A 20,659-nucleotide genomic window follows, 5' to 3' on the forward strand; every position below is an offset into this window, starting at 1 on the left:
AGTAAAGTAATCGAACAGCTACTACTTATTCTACTTAAAATTCATTTATTTTTCCTAATTTGAACCAGCCGAATTGCCATTTGAACCCTCCATTTTCGCCGGCAACAGGTTATTATTGAGAACACTGAATTACACAACAAGTACAATATACTTCAAGATTTGATACAAGTTTATTATTATATATAATATGGGTGCTTTTCAAAATAATGAGGCAAAAGTGTGACATAGGGGTTGAAAATTCAAACCTAGTTTTCATGATTGTCACCTATTTTAAATGAAAGTAAATACTTCAAATTACATGGAAATAACTTTGGGAAAGTATCAGAAAATACAAATAAAAAAATATTTTGACCTTAAATCCAAATATTGCGAACATTTCTAACAATATGGGTGATTTATAAAAGTGTCTTATGACAAGAACCTAGCATAAATCAGATGCTTTTTTCTGAATTTTTTAATCAGTAATTGGTACCTGTGTGTAGTCATGTGCATAATAACTCAGTTGTTTAAGAAAAAAAAAATCAACACATTTTGTCTAAATTTGAAACCAAAAATAAATTGTTATCTCACAAAGTTTTTGCTGTATTTAAAACAAAAATCAAATAAGGGGAAAATCTACATTTACCTCACCTTATGCATCTTTATAGACCACATACCAAATTTCAAGAATGTATTGTAACTTACAAATTCATTTCATTTAAAAATTGAGCTATTTTTCAGTGCACAGGGGACACATATTGGAAGCCAATATAATATGCATTTATATTCTCTTTTATGTTAATAAAAAATTATTTGTGATCAACTTAAGACATTTCTGTGTATATGATAGAGTGTATTCCTCAAAATTTCTTCAGTATGACATTTTTCACAACAATTTCCTCAAAATTCAACAGCATGTAATGATGCAAATGGAAAATAATGGCTAAGAGGACAACTTACAGCAAACAATCACATATATAACATTTATTACTTCATATTGAGTCCAAAAATAAGAAAATATCATCAATGGTAATATAAAGTACTAGAATTCATACATGTTTAGTACTTTGTTATGTAATGGAAAGAGTGCACAGGGGACAAATCATAATGCAAGTACCGTAATATTTTTAATTATGTAATTATTTTTAAAACTTAACTTTTCTTGGTGAACATTTTTACAATAAGAGGAACTGTACTTTCAGTAAAGCTTGAAACAATATTGTAAATGTTTGAAAGATTACATTAAAGCCTACAAAACTAAATTTCTAAACAATAGAATAAAATATGTCCACAGCGTGGAATAAAGTTTTTGGTCTCAATGCACCTGTTACCATTAAACACTTTGGTGAACATGTCTAAATTAAAAGATGTCTCTCAATAGAATAGTATCTGTTTTATTAGGCATTATTCAAGAAATAATTTCAAGAAAATTCTCAACTTTTGGTTTCCACAAGGATTTAATTTCACCTGGCTTTGACATGGTTTTACTTTGGTCCATTTTAGGCGCTCAAATTGCCAAAGACTTTTCTTGCAACTCCACATATTCTTAGCATTGCTTGTGTATACTAGCTGCCTTTTTAATTTTTCTTGATTTAGTCAGTGTGCCTACTTTTTTTAAGACTATGACTGACAGACATCACCAATTGTGTAATTTTCTACAACATGACTTATTTTAAGACCTTCACGGTATGGCATTCTTTACCAGACGGTTAATTGTGGAGGCCCATGCCATGGAATCCCTCTCAAGGGGTTGTTTTGCATGTTGTGCTTTTTCTGAACTGATGCTGCTTAAACTGTGTGTGTTCATACCTTCTCATTTTAACCTTTCTCCTTTTATTCTGTCTGTCATTTTCTGGACTTTTATTGTTTCTTCATTAATCTCTTCATTTTATTTCTTCTCTGCCTCTGCTTCTTTAGTTTCTTCTTTTCTTTTATTTGTAAATCATATATAGGATCTATTTGTCCTCTTTCTTAGGGTTTGAGCAATACCTGGCAAATTCTGCTCTTTTTCTCTGAGTATCTCGATCTCTGTCATACATTTTCTGCAACTTTTGATCTTTCCTAAGTCATTCTCTGCGCTTCCTAGTCTTCATTTTGTTAATGTTTTCAACAGTCTTTTCTTCATTTGTTATCATATTTTCTATGTAATCTCTTTGGAAAAGGAAGCTTAACTACAAGCTTTTCCACTAGGGTACTTATTTCCTGTGCAGAATTATAATCTGGTATATGTGCTATCCATATAAAAAAAATGTCCCCTGTGCACTGAATTGAAGCATATTATACCTTGCACATATAAAAGCATTACATGAATAATTTCAATTTGATTCAATGTTTAATTGTTATGATAAAATCAAAATAGAATATTTAAACAAAATATGTTATCTTATGTGCCTCATTATTGAAACTGTATTTGAATTAATTTAATAAACCTTTAAAAGTAAACATTTCATGGCTTTATAATTAAATAAAAAAAAAGTATTTATAACACACTTACCATCAAGATGCTAAACTATCAAGTGATGCCTAAATATAACATACACACTTCTCATAATGTTGAAATAGCACCATATTTGTCAGTTATGACATTTTATTGAAAACTGCTAAAACAGAGTGCACAGGGGACATTGCTTTAAACCAATGCAGATGCTTCAAATCTCTGTATGTGAGAGGCTGAAAACTGTTTTTGCATTTGTTGTAACTTTCTTTTCTGGGAAATACAGCAGAATATCATTTCATTGAAGAAATTATAGAAATCTGACAACTAACAACCGAAAAGGTGCACAGGGGACATTTTGGAGTAATAAGACATGCATCTGAGTTACGGACAAAACAATGCATGAAATAATAAAACTATGTTATTTATATAAAGCTGACAGGTTAAAGTTATTAAAATAACATAGTATTTAAATATAAATAGTGCCTAAATGGAATGGTAGTGTTCTCAATGTGAGTTGAATATTCTATCTTCATTTTTAAATGAATGGGGGTCCGTCATATGACATTAAAATTTGGTTAAGTTTATACATATTTTTTTATTTGAAGTATGTTTTTTAAAATGAGAAAGGGTTCAGTTACATAAAAAACAATACCAAAATACTATATCATTCAGTTTCAAAAAATAAAACACATTTAAATAAAGGTCTTCATGTAAAATGTCACACTTTTTTGAGTGCACAGGGGACAAATTGAGCAACATATTCTTACACAACTATTTTGCTGATTGAACCATCCATTTGAAACTCAACAATTTTCTTAACAGCATTGATTGGTCCATAATGTGCCTGAAAACACTTTCCAAAAGTGAAAGGAATAAAAGTTAGGAGAGATAAAAGAAAAAGCCTCATTATTTTGAAAAGCACCCATATACAAAGATCATCATGAACATTAATAACCATTGGAAGTATTATGTACACCCGTTTAAAGGTACTGGTAATTGCACAGCTGGTATTAGTTTACAAAATCAAAAATTTACAACATGTTATGTGCACAGTAATGTATAAAATCTCACAGCCGCATAAGTAAAATTAAGTTGCTTCCAGTTTTTGCAGGGGATCTAAAATTCCGGATAAAACAAGACTACACACCAACAGGCGATAGGTTGAGCCCGTAGAAAGAACCTTTGACTAAGACATATTTCAACCATGGCCTCTAAGCATGACATTGATTTTTGAGGTACAGACCCGGGACTTGTGCGGGACACGCCACCTCATCATGGTGAACCTTCATGGCAAGTTTTTTGAAAATCCTATAACACATGGTCAAGTTTAAGCCCGACAAGGATCATTTCAACCTTTGCCCTCTAAGGGTGACTTTAACCTTTGAGGTACAGATTTGGGTCTCTTGCTTGAAGCACCACCTTGTCATGGTTAAACTACATGGCAAGTTTTTTGAAAATCCTTAAATGCATGGTCATGATACAGTCTGCGAACTGCCCAAGGATTATTTCAACCTTCACCATTGACTCTTGATGAGGGAAATATAACTTAGTTTTGGTAAAAAAGGGAATAATACTAACATGATTTATAAAACTTGTTTGCAAACCTTATTTGACAAGCCTATGGTAATGTTCATGAATGGCACTATATTGTAACAATAGCTAAACCTAGAGGTCATTGCTACTTAAAAGGGGATATTTCTCCCTTGGCAGGGGAACATACACTTTTTGGGGAGAGGAATGTGGCCCAATTTTGGCCCAGAAAATGGGCCGGAATAAACAACACTAATATAATGCATCCAGCTGAATCCCGGACACAGCAAAATGATTTACTGAATAGGTCAAGCTTTATGTCTCCATTGGCTCAATGTCGGTGTTTGCTGAAGGCAACTCGAATATAAGTCCTGGAATCTGGCCCCACTCTGGACATGTGGTATTTGTGCTCTTGGCAGACCTGCTGAATGTAAACTTAACTCTCTCAGTCATAACTTCTTCCACACCTTCATTGCCAAAAAACGTTGTTGGTCCTTCAATGGTGACAGCAACAGTATACTTCTTGCCTTTTTTGATAGTTTGTGGTTCGTCGAACATGAAGCTGTATTCTTTCTGTTTGCCGTCACACTCAAGTGGGGCTTGTTTATTTGTCAGATTTGCCCCATAGGGCTCCTGCACCAACCTTACATTCAGTCCTAAATCTCCAGGACCCTGGTCCGTCCCGTAGATAAAAATACCCTTCAAGGATATGTCCTCTGAACATTCAAAACTAATGGCGTCAACGTTCTTGCGCTTGTAGCTGAATCCAGAGTCGATTTTGCCAAACCTTTTTACGGAAAAAAGGTATTTTCTCTCCCTTCTATCGAATCCACCACAGTCTCCTTGCTTGTTCCTGGCAAAGTATCTGTACAGCTTCAATGATTCATGGTCAGTGAGGATTCCAGATGGTTCAACAACGTCAGAAAAGAATTCTGATGACATCACAGGGAATCGAACATATTTAATAGCATCACCGAGAACTTGTCTCAAATTTTCCGGCACTAGTTGTTTACCAAGACTTTTACATTTGTTCTTAGCATACCTTAGAACAGCTTCAAAAACCTGTTCTTCTTTCGCTGGTAAGGAATTGTCCTGAATGATTTTGATAAGACATTCTGTACACAGCTCTGATATTGAATCCTCGTTGAAGACTGGAATAGGTTCTAAGAGTATTTTCTTGAGGCACCTTTTAAAGAGCTCCTCATCAACAAATGTGTGTGCACTTTCCATGATGACACAGATGTTAGCGGTGCTCATGTTTTTCTTTAGAACATTTAGGCAGTTGCTGATGAGGTTCTGGACGTTGTACTTCTTAGCGCAGTAAAGCAGTGGCAGCACAGTATCTCCAGTCAGATTGACCTCGTCACAATACATGTGCCTGCAGAGAAACCATGCATTAATGAATTACGTGAGGCAATGATAATATGCAAAAAAAGTAAAATTTATGACAAGTTAAATGAAATTATAGATAACAATGTTTACATTACAAATCAACTAATATTTGATTGAGATTTGGCATTTGTTTTATGCAATAAACACATACATAACATGTTATTTTACTTTGGCTCAGTTTTTTTAATGAGTTATGTCCCTTGATGAGCAAAAAAACTAGTGGGGTAATAGCATATAGTAACTAATATTTTCAATAACTCAATACTCTTTACAGATACGTTTTTGAAATGTTGTTCCAATATCATAACATCTTACCCTTCACTTTATCATTTTGGCTTAAAAGATATTTAGTAATTTGAAAGGTCATTTAATTATGGCAGTTTTTAAATAATCTTGAGTTTCTATAAAAATATATATAAATATTACCCTTCCAAAACCTTTGGTTTATCGCTGGATAATTAATATTATTCTCTGTGATTTATTAAAAATACACATTCTTACTTCATAAATGTGTTGAATGTTTCCTCCTCGATGTCTGGTATTTCGACTTTCTCTTTATTGTCCGCAAGCAGACCAGCAAACATAGCGAAGAAAACAGAACTCCGCGCCATCAGCACATACTTATGGGCCTGAAATATTTACAATATTAACTATATATCAAAATCATATTTCCCATTGAATGTACTTTTAAATAATTATTATTTAAAGGGACTCATTCTTGTTTCACAGGGTCAGGCATTGATTTATTTTATTCCACATGATTCAATATGAATGTGGACCAATTGCTTGTTACAATTATAAAAGGTCTATAAAAGTTCATGTTTACCTGATTGTTAACAACTAATTGAAAAATACATCAAACAACACTTTAGTTTTGTAGAAAATTAGTACATGCTGTTGTAAACGGTATCATTAAAAGTGGCACAGATTTACTCTTTTTACAACTCTTTTTTTTGTCTTGGAAATTGAAAAAAATTTGCGTGAATATCTGCAAACCAATGATAAAAGATAGCTGACAACTGGTTTCCATGCATTTTCCCTAAAATCAGCTCGTTCCAAGACAAGAAATAAAAAAAAGTTGTCAAAACGTTCAATCTGTGAGAGTGCAGCTTTAAGGCTTGGAATAACTTAATTCTGTTCAAACAAGTACCTGTACGAAAAGAGCCGCCTGGTTAATACACGTAAACCAGGCGTAAACCAGGCGGAATCAGAGCAGGAAACCAGCTGGTTTTTCATCAAAAACCAGTTGGTTTTGGATAGAAAACCAGGCGGAAACCTGGCGTAATACGGCGAATTATGCAAATGAGCTGGTCTTTAAAACCAGGCGTAAATTTGATGAAATCAGGCGCAAAAATAAATCCAGGCGTAAAATAAAACCAGGCGTAAAAATAATTCCAGGCGTAAAAATGAAACCAGGCGTAAAAAAATCCAGGCGTAAAAAGCTAGGTTAAAACATATTATCCATGTAAGGTCTATAAACAGAACGATGTAAAATGTTAAATCATAAAGCAATGAATTTTATTGATTTAATACTTGAATGTATAAATTTTTCACAGTAACTGATTTGAGCATAATGCATTTCCTGTGCAGTATCATATATCTATTATAAGTGTTCAGGTACATGTTATTTATTACTATCATGATTCTTGAAAATAAGACCTGTTACCAATATAAACACAGGCTTATATTACTATCACCAGGAGAATGTTTTTATTTCACTTTCTCCACAGTCACTGAATCCCGCCTGTGAATGGTGATGCTCATATGATTTTCAGCTTGGTCCTTGTTTTCTGTCTAGTAGGTCATTCAGCATTTCTTTTGTAACAGTCATCTGTAAATATCAGATCAATTTTTATTTCACTGCAATGAAACATTGATCAAATGTTGTAGTCAACAAAAAGACAATAGTTTTACATATCTATAAGAAATATATGTTGTTACATTAGTACAGTATTATTAGAAGAATATACTTTTTATAAACTTCTCTAAAACTGTAACCCTTCATACATTGATTCCCTTAATAGTTCTACTTCATGACTACATGTGTTTATATTCATAAAAAGAATAAAGTTGGAAAGTTAAAATTAAATGTAATAGCAGATAATACAGCAACCCACCATGTGGTTGAGCAGGGACGCAACCATTATTTTCTTTAGCTTTCCCACTTTCCCCATCCTATCTTGTTTGGTAACAGGATTCTCATCTTTGCCACAGACACAACATTGGCCATCTATAGTATTAAAATAATGACATAATGCACATACATACACACCCACATGATCATCAATGATAACTTATGGGGGTCAATTATAAAGAACAGTATATATGAAGTTTATTGCAGCTTAATTATACCAACTTTCAAGTATTAGAACTTGTGCATATATTCATATAATTACACACACTGTATTACAATCATGAGGCTTGCATCCCAGTGATCCAATTTGTGTTATGGAGGTTCACTGTCCTCACTGAGCAATTATTAAACTCAAAATGTTTAAATGCTGTCAGATAAAGAATATTATACTTAATCACTCACCATATTTATTTATGTTCTTTTTACTGTGGAATATTATAAAAGAAATATGTTGAATCTGTTCTTACCTTTTTAAATGATTAGGGAAAAGGTTGATCCACACAAAATGAGCTTCAGAAACCGCCATGTTTACATATGATTCTTCTCCATACATTTGAATTTCCTACACAGATGAATGTTAACCTGATGCTGATTGGCTTAGATAAAACTCTCCAGGAAGCTTTCTGCCTGACCTTTGATTGAACTGATAAGCCCAGGGTGTGATACAACTGGACTCATAGAGAGAGAAATTTTGATAACATGTAGCAGTATTAAACTTTTTTATCAAAATAAATCATGAGTCAAATAAAGAGTTAGAAATTTGAATTTTACTATAAAATAATTAGTTTTCAATAGCAATTCTAAGGCAAGTTGCTTATATACTGGAGATAAGTATTTTTCAATTATTTTCCAGTTTCATCTATAATATCCTCTACAAAAAGTCAATTTTATTATCAATTTCTAACTGTATTCCTGTTAAAAAGATAAAGAGTTAAAACAAAAATTATTTAAAGCAAGCTTATTTTTGCACACTCCTATTTAAGCTTTAGCAACAGAAAAATGTCAAAGTATTATATTTAATGCCTAGTATGGAACCAAAAATATTCCAAGTCTCAATTTACGCCTTTTGCTTATTGCGAAAATGTCTAAGTCCAACTTTACGCCTGGTTTCGAAAAGTTATGCCTGGTTTGAATTTACGTGTCTTCATATCAGGATATTTTACGCCTGGTTTTGGGTTCGTTTTACGTGTCCTGCTCCTTTAGACACGTAATACAGAAAACCAGTTGGTTTCCGCCTGGTTTCCGTGTCCCAACCAGCTGGTTTACGCCTGATTTTTTCGTACGGGTATCTTGCAGCTGCTGTTTAATCTTTTTATTTTTAAACTTTCAAAACAATGTGCCCCACATAAAATCTGTGAATGAGTTCCCTTAAGCTGCTCTCTCACAGATTGTTGGAGTTCAGTTTCTTCCTTACTGGTGTTTTAGTGTGTGTTTCCCTATTGTTGTTTTTTTCCAAAATATTAAAGAATATTACAGGTGAGAGGAGAAATAAAATTAACTGTCTTCATGTGATCAGTTTCAGCCCAGTTTGAACATTGAAGTTATCCATCACTGTTTGACCTATAACGCTTTTAAATGTTGTTTTAATTATAGCAGAATATCGTTCCAAGATTAACAATCAAGAAAAAATATATCATGTAGATATGGATACTAATTTAAACTAACACCATCATCAGGCTGTGTAGTCCAAATAATTGTATGTGGACAGATTTTTTTTTGAATTATACGGCAAATCCTTCGTTTTGAACGTCTTTTATTTTAGACTACATCAAGCCGTTACCTGAATTTTTGTCCTGGTAATACCAACAAGGAAAGTGATGTCACATGCAAGCTTATGTTCCCACATGTACTTGTTACATTCCGAGATGGTGGGCATCTGCGACTGCCAGTCGTTAGTCTGCCTCCCTTCCGCCATTCTTGATAGAGAATCTAAATTAAACCAATTCATTATCAGTGTAATTTACATATTATATAAAGCTATCTGGATCTATTGCATTACCTTATTATATGTATAAATGTTCTCAATTCTCTAAATATACACAAGGTGACATGCCCAAGTTATTAAGGGTCACTGGAAACCCAGTATATACTTTGATGATCAAATGACACATAATGCATAAAAACAAACATATGTCGTATAACGTATAATGAGGATAGTTTAATTTCAAACTTATTCATTTTCACAACGATCGTGAAACAAGCTAAATTGCAACTTATATTAATCACTCTTGTTGGCAGGATGTTGTGCGAGAGTGTGGTCTTGTGTTCTGAGGGAAACCTGAGTACCAGGAGCAACCCCACTTGTCCGACTTGGTGACCACAAACCAAACTCACATGCGCCCAGGCCGTGAATCGAGCCCGGGTTGGCACTAGGTGAGAAGCGATTGCACTAACCACTGCGCTAACCAGACAACCCTCTTCTTATAACCCTTCTCTTATAATGGGGATGTATCACAAATGTCACTAATAAGTAATATATTAATCTTCATTTAAAATGCATTTACATGTATATAAACATTAACATATATGCATGTATATATAAGTGATATACTGTACTCTAAATTGTAAAAATAAATAAAGTACAGTTCCAACTAAACAGTATATCAGTTTAAACCGATCAAACAAGAATAATATTACTGACCTTAGTCATGAAGCGCTCGTCGACTGATGGATAAACCCATCATGTTCGCCAATATATAGCAATACACATGTTTAGGGAGAAACCCAAAAGTTGCTAAAAATAGTTTACTGGGTTTCCGCAATACTTTTATTGGTTTCCCAAGCTGTGTTAAACATGGTGGCTATTTTCTATTAGCATAGCATTTGAAACGTTTACGGTGAGTTTACCCGTAATTCTTCATCTTCATTTGGTAGTTATACAGTGCAATAAAGTTGTCACACATGAGATAATATGTTTCAGTATTACCGTTTACCAGTTAATTGTTTGCTGCGTAATACTTAAAGTGATTTTATGTTATTTCGGATACAGCATGAAATTCGGATGCATTTCCTAATGCTAGATATGTTTGCCTTATTAACATAAATAACATAAACAGTCATATCGATAATGTTACTAGCTGTATATATATGAAGTTCTCGTTATAAATAGATATGCCTTTCTTGATTCAAAATCCTTGCACTACACCACTATATAGATGCAGACAATTGCAAATGCCATAATTAACTAAAGCTTTGTACCAACTTTTAACGTCTTTCGGTATGAAGAGCCAGGGATCGAACTCACAACCTACTGCCTGTAGGCTGACGCCTTAACTACTAGGCCACGGAGACAGCTACTGTAAACATTTCAACAGAAAAGCATTGACGAAATATTTCTATTGCATCTTAAGATTACTTGTAGGTTGAAGCTTATATAGCATATTTCTGTACACTGTGTAGTGTATAAGAGTTCTCCCCTCTCCCTTTGAATTTGTATAACTCCTTCATTTTCTACCCCAATCTGAATCATGCATGACAAATATAAGCTATTATATACTGTATTATTAATTTAGCTTAGTATTATGAAAGTTAAATGCCTACAAAAAAATGACTTCTTTTTTATAGAAAAAAATACATGCCACACACCTTAGTGATGCTTTTTAGGCCCTAAAAAGCCAGGGGTTTCTTTTGAAAAAAAACCACCTATACTTAATGTCTGTAGAATATATTTGAGGTTAATTTTGCGAGATAAATCCCATTGCTAAAAAGCACTAAAACATGGGCTGACTTTACATCATACCGTCTCAGTCTGAAATCCTGAACTCCAAGGTACCGTTCACTACATTTCATTCACAAATTATGTAATTAAATATATATTATAAAAGCTCTTATAAAATTAAGGTTTTGCCGTTTGTCATGAAAAATGTAAAAACAAACAAATTACTTTATGCACAAACTTGTGCAACTAATAAGTTGAAAACAGAAAAGTGCATTTTGAATTGGCTTAAATAATGTTCACATTAAAGAAAATGTAATCAACATCATTATTTTTTTTAAATGTATCAAATGGGGGTGTCGAGTTTCTGGCTAAGCCATGAATGATCTAAGATTTCAACATTTAAACCACAAAAAAAATGTGGAACATGTGGCTCATATGATATCTTTACTGAAATTACAGTACAATCCCAGTATTTATGTTTATAAATAAATATAAGTTTTATTCTTCAGTGACATCAACATGCTGGGTCCTTGTTTTCTGTGTTTATCTTGATCATTTTAGCAATTTTATCAGGGATTGCTTTATCACATGATCCCCGTGTGAATGATAGTTTACATATTTAAATATTGGGATCCCATGAACATAAATACCAAGCTTTTCAAATTTAATTGTTTTGGGTTTTTTTACAAATATGCATATATATTTTAAGATACCTTTATATTTATATATTGGGGTCCCATGAAGAACAAAACTTACAGGTTTCACAAATAAAAAATGCATATACTTAAAAATAGCAGATACTATTTTTAAGCATGGCTTTCCAAATATGTTATTGTATGCATTTTGGGGAGTTTGTACTTCTCTGCCTTTCAAAACCCTAAAAAAATATAGTAATTTCTGGTTTCATCTAATATAAGGGTAAAAATATTATTATTTGTTCAAGGTTTTTTTGTGAACAAACATACCCCTGTACTATATATTTAATATAATATAAATATATACAGTCATTGAAATTTGACTTTCGATGAACAAGCCCGAATTCTTATACTATTGCATGGAATCATATTTTTAAACAAGCTGTGCTATATAATATTCAGAATTTGAGCAAGCCCGGAAGATATTTACCAGTGCAGGGCTTGCGGGCTTGTGCTAATTTCGACCACTGTATATATTTATATATTATTATAATAATACTATATAATAAACACTTAACTATAAAAACACAGTATAAAGATGTTTAAAAAATATAAATAATAATAATAATGATAATAATAAAAATAATAATAATAATTATGAAACTGTAGTGGAAATGATAATAAAATGGTGAGGATGATGTTAAATGTGCCCTCTCTTGAAGAAGAGGGGTATATTGCTTTGCACATGTATGTGGGTCGGTTGGTTGGTCAGTAGGTCAGTCAGCTGGTAGTCTGAAGCATCCGAGTGATAAATCGACAATGCCTTGACCTATGGTCCTCAGACTTGACTTACAGGTTTTGCATGACCAGAAGATGATCTCTTATTGATTATGAGGTCATAGCCTCAAAGGTCAAGGTCATTGTGACATTGAATGTCAAAAAGTAACAGTGATCCTCAAATTTTACTTGGAGGTTGGATGTGGCCACTTGATTAACCCTGTTGATTTTCAGGTCATCAGGTCATACGTCAAGGTCACAGTGACCTTAGATGTGAAAAGCTTGTCCGAGTATTAACTTGACAATACCTGCAACCATGGCCCTCAAACTTGACATAATGGTTTGTGATTTTGTGTACTTTTCAGGCATATAATAAAAAGAAGAAAAAAAAATGTTTGTTTCAGTGTATGATCGAAAAATATTTCACCTTGTGAGCACCAAAGTAAATACCTGTATTTCCCTCATGGCTACTAATCAAGTCATACTTTGGGAACCTTCTACTGGCCTCTAAACTTTCAGCAGTCTTCAAAAATCGAGCTAAATTGAATAGGTATAAATTAAATGCTGTAAAACATAAATGAATCGACATGACGAATGATATGTTTTAAAGATAATTTACTTTTCAAATAATTTCTTTCAAACTAAAAATGTTCTGAAATAGACCCTGCCTTTCACACTGTCGACGGTGTTCTTTAACCATACGCGGTAGTCACCTAGCAATGAACTTGGTCGAGATGTCAAGGGACTTTACACTTGACCCATAGCATGACAGTGTTAGGGATATTTTTAACTATTGTTTGATTGAGTTGTTGTAGTTGTATGCTAAATGTTATTATAAGGAAAATTGCTGAAAAGAATCCATTAATGAACTAAACAGGAAAGAAAATAAAACACAGCGACATGCGGATTTTTTTAGGGTAGTTCGGGAAACAGTGCAGAAACATGCATTTATTACGCATTTCAGCATCTTAAAACAGGTCATCAAATGTCAATTTAACAATATTTACAGTAATACATAGGGCCCGGGTTTTTAGTTATATACATGTACTGTAGCCCGTTAAAATCCATCAAAAAGGGAAGTTCAAGCCTCGTCTTCGTCAGAAGAAAATGTTAATACATTAACATTTGGGGTTCTAACTGGTAAAGATGTTTAAAAATTACCAGTATTGGTTTAAATGTAAACTCTCAGTTTTTTAACATTCATTTTTCTCTATTGTGGTTTGGTGCATGTGCGTGCAAAATTCGTCCGTCCGTGCGTCGGATGTTGGCTCGTCCAGGCTGTAACTTGGGCAATGCATTGGGGATTTAAAATAACTTGGCAAACATGTTCAACATCATCTTCATGAGTAAAAATGTCCTGTGCATTAGACGCATGTCTATAGGTCAAAATGAAGGTTATACCGAAGGGTCTTTGGTTCCTAAGATGTGTTTTAGCTTCTGTGGACTGTAACTTAATTATATAATTATTTTTTTGTTTAAATAACTAAATATGTAACATGAAAAGACGTTGTGTCGCGTTCAAGACCCATGACTGAAGGTCAAAGGTCAAGATCACACTCGAGGGTCATTTGTCTAAATCCCTTGCTGTTACTTGGCCATACATTTAAGAATTAAAAACACTTGGTTCATCATGGGAAGACTGCATATCACATATCGAAGGTAAAGGGGTCATTGGCTATAATATATTTTGGCTTGTATGCCATCACTAATCGTCAAGTTTAACTTATTGCATTCAAAGTCATAGAACAATGTCAATAAAGATACTTTTTCAGAAATGTTTCATAATTGTCACAGTGAAGGGCACGGCATTTTTTTCCGTTTCGCCAACAATTATCTAATGGACTTTACATTGTGTTGAAATAGAGTGACACTTCTATTTTCTAGAAATAAAGCAACATGCATGATTAGGCAATTATGTAGGGCAATCTACAATAAATGTATGAGCTTTTGTAGGTACAGGTATGCCTATTACACTGTTCGCCCTTTAACATTGATGAGTTATGTGCACGATTTGAAATATACAAAAAATATAAATATAATGTTTTAGAATGTGTTGGATAGTATGTATATATAAATACATGTATTTTGCAGTTGAGACAGTGATATGGCGGCGATTAAGACGATGTTGAACGAAGACTGGCAGTCCCCCTTGGCGGTGGGAGAAGGCCTCTGGCACTTGTTTGTAAACCAGGTACGGAGATTTCAGATTAAAAATTCAGTTCATACCTAACATCTGTGACCTATTTTTAGCTCGACTAGTGACCACACTTGGTATATAGGAAGAGGTTATGAGATTGCGTTTGAGGCCCATAGGATCAAGGTCAAGGTCAAAGTTATTATAAATAGAAAAATGGTTGGTATTGTATAACTTAAGTAAGGGTTGACATATTGCGAGCAAACTTGGTATATATAAAGAGTTTATAGAGACCTTTCATGCGATTGTGTTTTGGGCCCCCGAGATTAATTGTCACTGTTTACTTTTTAATTTGATTTTTATTGCTTTTGACAGGCACAAACATCAATAGTGTATTCACTTCTAAATCAAAGCAGCGTAGTCGAGCGCGCTGTCTTACGACACATCTTGTTTTACTGACTCATCCGTTTTTGACCGAATTGTTTTCGGACCGATCTTTTAGCGATTTTCTGTTACTGAAATCGGCCCGGCAAAATATAATAGTATTGAACTAGAAGTTTTACTAGAAGTTAATACAATTTTTGTATAAAAGGACAAACTTAAAAAACTTTTGTAATATCACTAGGTTCTCAAATAAGTTTCGGTTGAACCGTCTCAAGTAATAAAGTAATCGACCAGTTACTACTTATTCTTCTTAAAAAATCACTTTTTTTTAAGTTTTAGGCAGTCAAATTGCCATTTGAATAATCTTTGGCTGGCCGCTTGGCCAATTGGTTCATTTTGAGAACACTGTATTTAAAGAAATGCATAACTCAGTCTTAGTCTGGGTCTCAAACTGAGACTCCTCAAACTGGGACTCGCCAAAACTGAGACTCACCAAACTGAGACTCGCCAAAAAGAATCTTCAAACTGAGACTCCTCAAACTGAGACTCCTCAAACTGTCAAACACTGCCAAGTTTGAGACCTCTTATTCTGTTATTTCTTCATTGTAACATTAATAATTATTATATTATTAACCACATGGGACAGCAGCAAACTATTGTTATGTTTTCCTAGCTTATAATTTATATACTGCGTATGACCCCTGTGATATTAATACTTGTTATAAGCCATTTGTGTGCTTGGCAGGTTGCATGTGACATGTTTTTCGAGCTGGGGCTGGACCTTGAGCGTATGGGGGCACACAGTGTAGTGCTGATGGCGCGAAGTGTCGTCTGGTTCCGGGAGCTGGCGGACGGCCTCCCGCAGAAGGATATCTCGCTGCCAGAAATCGCCCCGGAGGAGTTCACTTGCTTTCTCAGGTATGCCGATGTTCGCTGATCAATACATCGTTATTGTGTGGATATATATTTCTCCCACCTCAGATAAGTAGATCCCAAAATTTAATCATGATAGAAATTCTTATCTTGCCCACGAGCAAAGATAAAACGCCCGTGTGGAACTCCTTTTTAATGGTCATCACATTGTAATTACCTCTCTTGTTGAAGACTGTCGTCTGTAGCATCGTAGAAACCTTGTCTTGGTGCAATATTTAGAAAGCTTATTAATTATTTCTTGCTTCAAATGTCACCATAAAGAGGTTTTCATGCACCTCAAGAAATAATGCTTCACTCTCCTCAGAATTATTTAAAGACCAATTTCACTATTAACATAATCTGAATAACTGCGCGCATAACCATGACAACCACGAATTATCACATATCCATACGCAATTATTTTCACTAGGCACAAAAGAGTTCCAGCAAAAAAAATACAGTTTTACTTAATTTTGTTTAACTGAGGTGGGAGAAAAAACATCTACCATAGCCGCTCGTGTAAGATAGGTTCTCCCAATGGATAGGGATGAACCTATCTTACACTCTCGGCCATGGAAGATACTTATAATATATATTTATATTATTATAAATTATATATATCTCTTAACTGAGTCACATTGAACATATTTATTTTAATTCTTCTGAATTATACATTTTCACTTGAAAAATGTTATGTTAAATATAGAAAGGATAATAAATGAGGTGTCATTCAATAATGAATAATGTTTGTTTTCCTAAATTGATAAACACGATCCTTGGCGACTTTTTAGCACATGAGGTAAATACATTTCGTATTAAATGACCGCAATGTGGTATTCTATTTGCATCTTTAAAACTTATTTAATTATTACAGCGCTAAAGACATTAAACTTTGCTATATAGTGCACACATTGCCAACGATATTTATGATACCCCCGACATCAAAGTTTGAAGAGGGTATTGGAGTCACTCTGTGGTTGGTCGGTCGGTCGGTTGCACTTTTCCTTGTCCGGAGCTTAACTTGAAAAATACTACATGGAATTTAATAAAACTTCATAGGATGATAGAATTGAAGAACATTATGAGAGGAAGTGCATTGTACAAAAACCGTAGCATTATTTAAGCTAATAAGTTATTGCCCTTTATCATTTTCCTTGTCCGGAGCATGACTTGAAAACTACTGGATGGAATTTAATTAAACTTCATACAATGGTAAAGCACAATGAGAGGAATTCTAGTGAACAAGAACAACCATAACTCTATTTCAGCTAATAAAATATTTAATATCCGTTGTCACTTTTCTTGTTAGCAACATAACTTTTAAATTACTCACTGGATTTTAATCATACAACATACTTTGGTCAAGCATGATGAGTGGAAATGTAGTGTACAAAAACTCGCAGTTATGGCCCCTTTCCAAACAATTATTTTTCCATTCCTGTTTCCAGGCGGTATTCGGCCCGTATTCGTCACTGTGACAGAATTTAAACACTATGACAGTTGAATTTATTAAATTTGCTGACCACTGCTCCATACATTAATTTTAATGTTTCGTTTTTCAGGTATTTGTATACAGGAGAACTAAAAATCGAGGGAATCTCTGTTGACAAGGTCCTAAGTTTAGCTGAAAGATACGGAGCCCGAGAACTCATAAAACAGCTGGTAGCTATACAACTAGAAACTATGGACGCCGAAATGTTTTGTCCGTTCGTACGGAAAAATGAAAATCACATGACAGAACTTATAAAGCACAAATGTCTGGAGTATGTTTTTAATCAGCCGTTTAAGGTGTTTCAGAGTGGGACGTTCTCCATCCTGCCCCGTTCGTTCCTGAAGGAGATACTAGAGCATGAGATGTTGGTCATAGATGAGGAAGTTCTGTGTACGGCTGTCCTGCTCTGGGTCAGCAAAGAGTGTGAGACCGCTCATATGGAAGTCAACGGGAAAAACCAGCGTAAAGTCCTCGGTGACATGATCTATCTTATACGGTTTCCATTGCTGAGTCAGGACTACTTCACTGAGAACATCTCTGAAAAGGGCCTGCTTACAGAGCATGAGGAAGTTCAACTGTTGAAGTATTTTTTAAAAGCGAAGAACGCAATACAGAGTTTAAAGTTCGAAACCAAGAAAAGGACGGCCCCGAAAGTGCCGTTCAAATTTTCGCCACACTTGGAAAATGGCCCTACTGTTGGAGGGCTTCATACTACCGGAAGTCGACCAATCTTAGCAACATCAGAAACAGAAAAGCAGGGATACGTGAGTCGGTTTACGGAGAGGGGAATAGGCTGGGGTTACCGTAGCAACAGGAAGGACGCAATAGCCTTCACCGTGAGCGGAGACATTATTCTAAAATACATCGATATCTACGGAACTTGTAAGGATAATGGCACGCTTGATGTTACTGTAGCTTTAATGGACACTAAAAAGCAGGTCAGTGAAACTGACATGAAAGTTCCCTGTCAGTTAACAAATGCCTCGGGTCTATATGAGGTCGGGATTGAAAATGACACTGGCTCATACGGTGTGCACCTAAAAGCAGGAACGGAGTATCATCTTATTCTTACAATAAATGGCGGGAATACATTCTACGGCAAAAATGGAAAGGCAAAGGTCTTCGCTGATGGGATAGAGTTTAACTTTATGACTAGCCAGTATTCGACTAATAACACTAATACAAATATTGGACAAATAGCTGCTTTGAAGTTTACTATTGTGTAAATCAAACGTATAGACTTCATTCTACATCGTCAGCCCACATGAAATTCATTCCGTTAAAATCATACAAGTACCGTCGGATAATTGCAACATGACGCTGAACCATACTGATATAAACATAACCATTTAACCAATGACCTTTCATTTACAAGTCACGTGATAACCCTGGCGAGATTTACAAGTCACGTGATAACTCTGGTGCGATTTATTAGTCACGTGATAGCAATGGGCAGCAAAAGAACGAGGACGTTGATTCAATGAGACGTTTTGTTAAATGAAGAAGGGAACTTGTGGGCAGCTTTATTCAAAATTAAGCTTCATAACGATTGAGTGACAAAGTTATGTTTTTTTAATGAGTGTTTGAGTAAATGATTTGAGTAAGCATCTAGTTACCTATGATGCCTCAAAGAATAATTTGCGACAACGAGTCTGGAGCACTGCCAACTGAGTCATCGCGGATAATCTGGACTTGAACATTTGTGCAAATTTATCATTTTCCGTAACAATTTGCTTGCGAAAAATGATTGTGTGGCCCACAGTTCATGGTGAAGCATAGGTCGACTACCAGGACCCGATATCATGAAATATTTCAAGTCATTTCTCAACTTTAGGCTCAACTTATTTTTCCAAATAACCGCATGGCATTGTCCAAAATTGCTTATGTTTTAGTTTGTTTTTGAAAATTGAAAATAGGGACGGGACGTACTATTAATTTCGGTAACCTTAATTTTGTTTGTGGTTAGTAGAGAGTGCTAGTGTGTTAGTGAAGATGTGGCTCTGGTGTTTGTACAGATGCTTACATTTCTGATTGTTTTGAATGATCGAGGTCGCAAAATTGTGTTGCACATTTAAGGAAACGTGTTTGTGACGTGCACAGATCGTGGTGTGTGAACAAGTATGAACAAGTTAAAATTTGATTGTTGAAGGGTTTTGACGTTTTTAAACTAATTGAAAGCTATGTTCAAACGTTGATTGTTGGACATGTATTGACTATAGTAGTGATCATTAACTGATCCATGGGATGTATAGGGCAGCACCGAACACGCGGATACCCCCACCCCCCATACTTTCAATTGAACTTTTATGACAATATTTAAGAAACAATATGCATATTATACACTAAAATACCCCATTTTAGACTAATAAACTTCTAATTCGTGAATTGAGGATGGCACCCACATTCCCAAATTCAACTTTTAAGCATATATTTTTGGTTTCATGTGTGGGGGCGCACTCAAAGTTAAGCCTCTGGCCCTAACGTAAAATCACAACCATTGTGAGTGTTCAAGAAACTATCACATCATAGTGTATATTCGGGTTTTCGCATATATAAACACATTTACCCATTCTTAAGCCACAAAGAAACACATTACTGGTGGCATACGGCATCTTGAACTTTTCTGATAAAACAAACCGCAAAATGAAAAGGGAAAACGCAACTTTCCCTTTTCAGCATGGTAACATTTTTATTCAACAGAAACCCTTTGTAATGTTCTCAAAGCATTTCTGTAGGATAAGAAATATTTTTGGGAATATTACCAAACACTTCATAGTATGGTATTGAAGAGTTATAGTGTGGTTTTCAACATTTCTGGTAATATTCTCAAAAGAATACATAGTATGCCAGGTTTTCTGGGAATATTACCAATTTGATCTTGAAAATTTGGCAACATTACCAAAACATTTTGAAAATATTTCCAAACACTTTGTAGTATAGTATTGAAAGTTGTGGTGGGGATTTCAACATTTGTGGGAACATTCCCAAAATAATCGATACTATGCCGAGAGATTTTCTAAAATATTCTTCAACTATGAAAAGTCACAAATATTTGGTAATATTCCCCAAAAAAATGATGAACATTTTCTGCTAGGATTCTGAATATAATGTCCAGGTTTTCTGGGAATATTACCAATTTGATCTTGAAAAGTTGGTAACATTACCAAAACATTTTGAAAATATTTCGAAACACTT

At 34.4% G+C, this 20,659-nt stretch overlaps 2 protein-coding genes and 1 long non-coding RNA gene across 3 annotated transcripts; 1 reads left to right on the forward strand and 2 right to left on the reverse strand.

Moving 5' to 3' along the window:
* Nucleotides 1-151: 151 nt before the first annotated feature.
* LOC128230100 (BTB/POZ domain-containing protein 2-like) lies at nucleotides 152-10,177 on the reverse strand. The gene is made up of 4 exons (XM_052942112.1): nucleotides 10,114-10,177; nucleotides 9,253-9,401; nucleotides 5,840-5,967; nucleotides 152-5,324 (listed from the first exon to the last, which is right to left on the reverse strand). The coding sequence occupies exons 2-4, from the start codon at nucleotides 9,385-9,387 to the stop codon at nucleotides 4,262-4,264; spliced, it is 1,326 nt and encodes a 441-aa protein (XP_052798072.1). The 5' UTR covers nucleotides 9,388-9,401; nucleotides 10,114-10,177; the 3' UTR covers nucleotides 152-4,261.
* On the reverse strand, nucleotides 7,054-8,145 carry LOC128230111 (uncharacterized). Its single transcript, XR_008260175.1, has 3 exons — nucleotides 7,940-8,145; nucleotides 7,456-7,568; nucleotides 7,054-7,169 (listed from the first exon to the last, which is right to left on the reverse strand). It is a non-coding gene; the product is annotated as an uncharacterized LOC128230111 (long non-coding RNA).
* Nucleotides 10,178-10,223: 46 nt separating the features above from the next.
* On the forward strand, nucleotides 10,224-19,887 carry LOC128230099 (BTB/POZ domain-containing protein 6-like). Its single transcript, XM_052942111.1, has 4 exons — nucleotides 10,224-10,309; nucleotides 14,634-14,733; nucleotides 15,806-15,978; nucleotides 17,535-19,887. Exons 2-4 carry the CDS (start codon nucleotides 14,647-14,649, stop codon nucleotides 18,688-18,690), a joined length of 1,416 nt encoding a protein of 471 aa, XP_052798071.1. The 5' UTR covers nucleotides 10,224-10,309; nucleotides 14,634-14,646; the 3' UTR covers nucleotides 18,691-19,887.
* The last annotated feature ends 772 nt before the right edge of the window (nucleotides 19,888-20,659 follow it).

Source organism: Mya arenaria, chromosome 4, assembly GCF_026914265.1.
Source record: "Mya arenaria isolate MELC-2E11 chromosome 4, ASM2691426v1".
NCBI classification, from domain to species: Eukaryota; Metazoa; Mollusca; class Bivalvia; order Myida; family Myidae; genus Mya; species Mya arenaria.

What these genes read in the sequence shown, in the direction of transcription:
- LOC128230100 (XM_052942112.1), bottom strand. Translation starts at nt 9,387, where the DNA reads ATGGCGGAAGGGAGGCAGACTAACGACTGGCAGTCGCAGATGCCCACC. An exon ending in TTACCAGGACAAAAATTCAG is followed by an intron (nt 5,968 to 9,252) that starts GTAACGGCTTGA and finishes TAAATATTTCAG; the next exon opens with GCCCATAAGTATGTGCTGAT. An exon ending in ACATTCAACACATTTATGAA is followed by an intron (nt 5,325 to 5,839) that starts GTAAGAATGTGT and finishes GTTTCTCTGCAG; the next exon opens with GCACATGTATTGTGACGAGG.
- LOC128230099 (XM_052942111.1), top strand. Translation starts at nt 14,647, where the DNA reads ATGGCGGCGATTAAGACGATGTTGAACGAAGACTGGCAGTCCCCCTTG. An exon ending in GGCACTTGTTTGTAAACCAG is followed by an intron (nt 14,734 to 15,805) that starts GTACGGAGATTT and finishes TGTGCTTGGCAG; the next exon opens with GTTGCATGTGACATGTTTTT. An exon ending in GAGTTCACTTGCTTTCTCAG is followed by an intron (nt 15,979 to 17,534) that starts GTATGCCGATGT and finishes TTCGTTTTTCAG; the next exon opens with GTATTTGTATACAGGAGAAC.